The sequence below is a fragment of the Cryptosporidium hominis genome (genome assembly GCF_000006425.1).
Source record: "Cryptosporidium hominis TU502 chromosome 8 CHRO018056, whole genome shotgun sequence".
NCBI classification, from domain to species: domain Eukaryota; phylum Apicomplexa; class Conoidasida; order Eucoccidiorida; family Cryptosporidiidae; genus Cryptosporidium; species Cryptosporidium hominis.
In genome coordinates, this window is record NW_666570.1 from 1 (window position 1) to 1,508 (window position 1,508).

The 1,508-nt window shown below is 37.7% G+C and overlaps 1 protein-coding gene across 1 annotated transcript; it reads right to left on the minus strand.

Annotated features, from left to right (window-relative positions):
* Positions 1 to 188: 188 nt before the first annotated feature.
* Chro.80142 (hypothetical protein) lies at positions 189 to 818 on the minus strand. Its single annotated transcript, XM_659924.1, has 1 exon — positions 189 to 818. The coding sequence occupies one exon, from the start codon at positions 816 to 818 to the stop codon at positions 189 to 191; it is 630 nt and encodes a 209-aa protein (XP_665016.1).
* Positions 819 to 1,508: the final 690 nt, after the last annotated feature.

Genomic DNA, 1,508 nt, shown 5'->3' on the forward strand with positions numbered 1-1,508 from the left:
CAGGGCCTCCCCCTATGAGTCGACGGTATTTATAAGCTTGATAATTTGCATGGATCCAATTTTGAAGTCAAATTTAGAAATTTTTGGCGGGAATTCAACAGTTTTTTCTTTTTTTTTTTTTTCTAATTATTTATTGCCGAATATTTCCAATGAATTTATAAATTAAATATAAATATTTTAGATGANCATTATATTTCTTGTGCTGTAATAGGTGCATAATTAGCTCTATATTTTAAATATGCATTTTGACGATGACTATTCCATGTCGTTGGAGCTTCTTGTATATTTTCAGAAATTATTGTTTGATTATTAGAATTACTAATTCCTGTATTATTTGAATTAATAATATTAGAAAATACAATTCTTTGTGCAATTAGTGGTAAAATTTCATTGAGAGTTTCAATAAGTGGTATAAAATAGTCTAAAGTTAGTAAATATGTTCCATTACTTAATCTTTTAGAATCAAAATTATCAAAATCAAATGATTCATAAGCCATTTGCATTGTTCTCCAGCCTGGAATGGTGTACTTACCGTCAAACCATCCAAATGGACCCATTTTGTTTTGTTCAGTAATATACCATCTTTGATCATATTTATATGTAACATTTGGTGCAATACAATGATTCATAACTTTAGTAATATTTGAAACTCCTTTATCATAATTTTTATCTAAATATGTGTTTTTTGATATTAATAACCTCTTATTCATTAATTTTTGTGCATGTAAATACTGTTGTTGGTTCTGCATGTTTTTCATTGATACAGATTTTGTAGTTTTGACTGTTTTCACTGGTGGTTTTGTTGTTACTATTGTCATTCTTTTTGTAGTGGTAGTAGTAACTGCTGGTTTTCTAGTTGTGGTAGTAGCAGTAGGTTTCTTAGTTGTGGTAGTTGCAACTGTGGGTTTCTTAGTTGTGGTAGTAGCAGTAGGTTTCTTAGTTGTGGTTGTCGTTCCTATGGGTTTCTTGGTAGTAGTTGTGTTAGTTGTCACTGTGGGTTTCTTAGTTGTGGTTGTCGTTCCTGTGGGTTTCTTGGTAGTAGTTGTGTTAGTTGTCACTGTGGGTTTCTTAGTTGTGGTTGTCGTTCCTATGGGTTTCTTGGTAGTAGTTGTGTTAGTTGTCACTGTGGGTTTCTTAGTTGTGGTTGTCGTTCCTATGGGTTTCTTGGTAGTAGTTGTGTTAGTTGTCACTGTGGGTTTCTTAGTTGTGGTTGTCGTTCCTGTGGGTTTCTTGGTAGTACTTGTGTTACTTCCTACTGGCTTTGTTGCTGTTGCTGGTACCGGAGGTTTCTTACTAGTTGGATACGCCCGCTCCAACGATTTTCCTGCTTCCTCGATCTCATCAATGGAACTGGCTCCGGCGGCCCCCGGGTCCCCGCGGTCGTTTCGTACGTGCCGCACTCCGGCAGCGCATGGCGACCTTCCCTGGCTGGGCGCGCGCCGGACTTCCCATCCCTACTTAATGTCCTCCTCATGCGGGGCCTCTGCGGGCGAGCTCCGCCCCGCCTC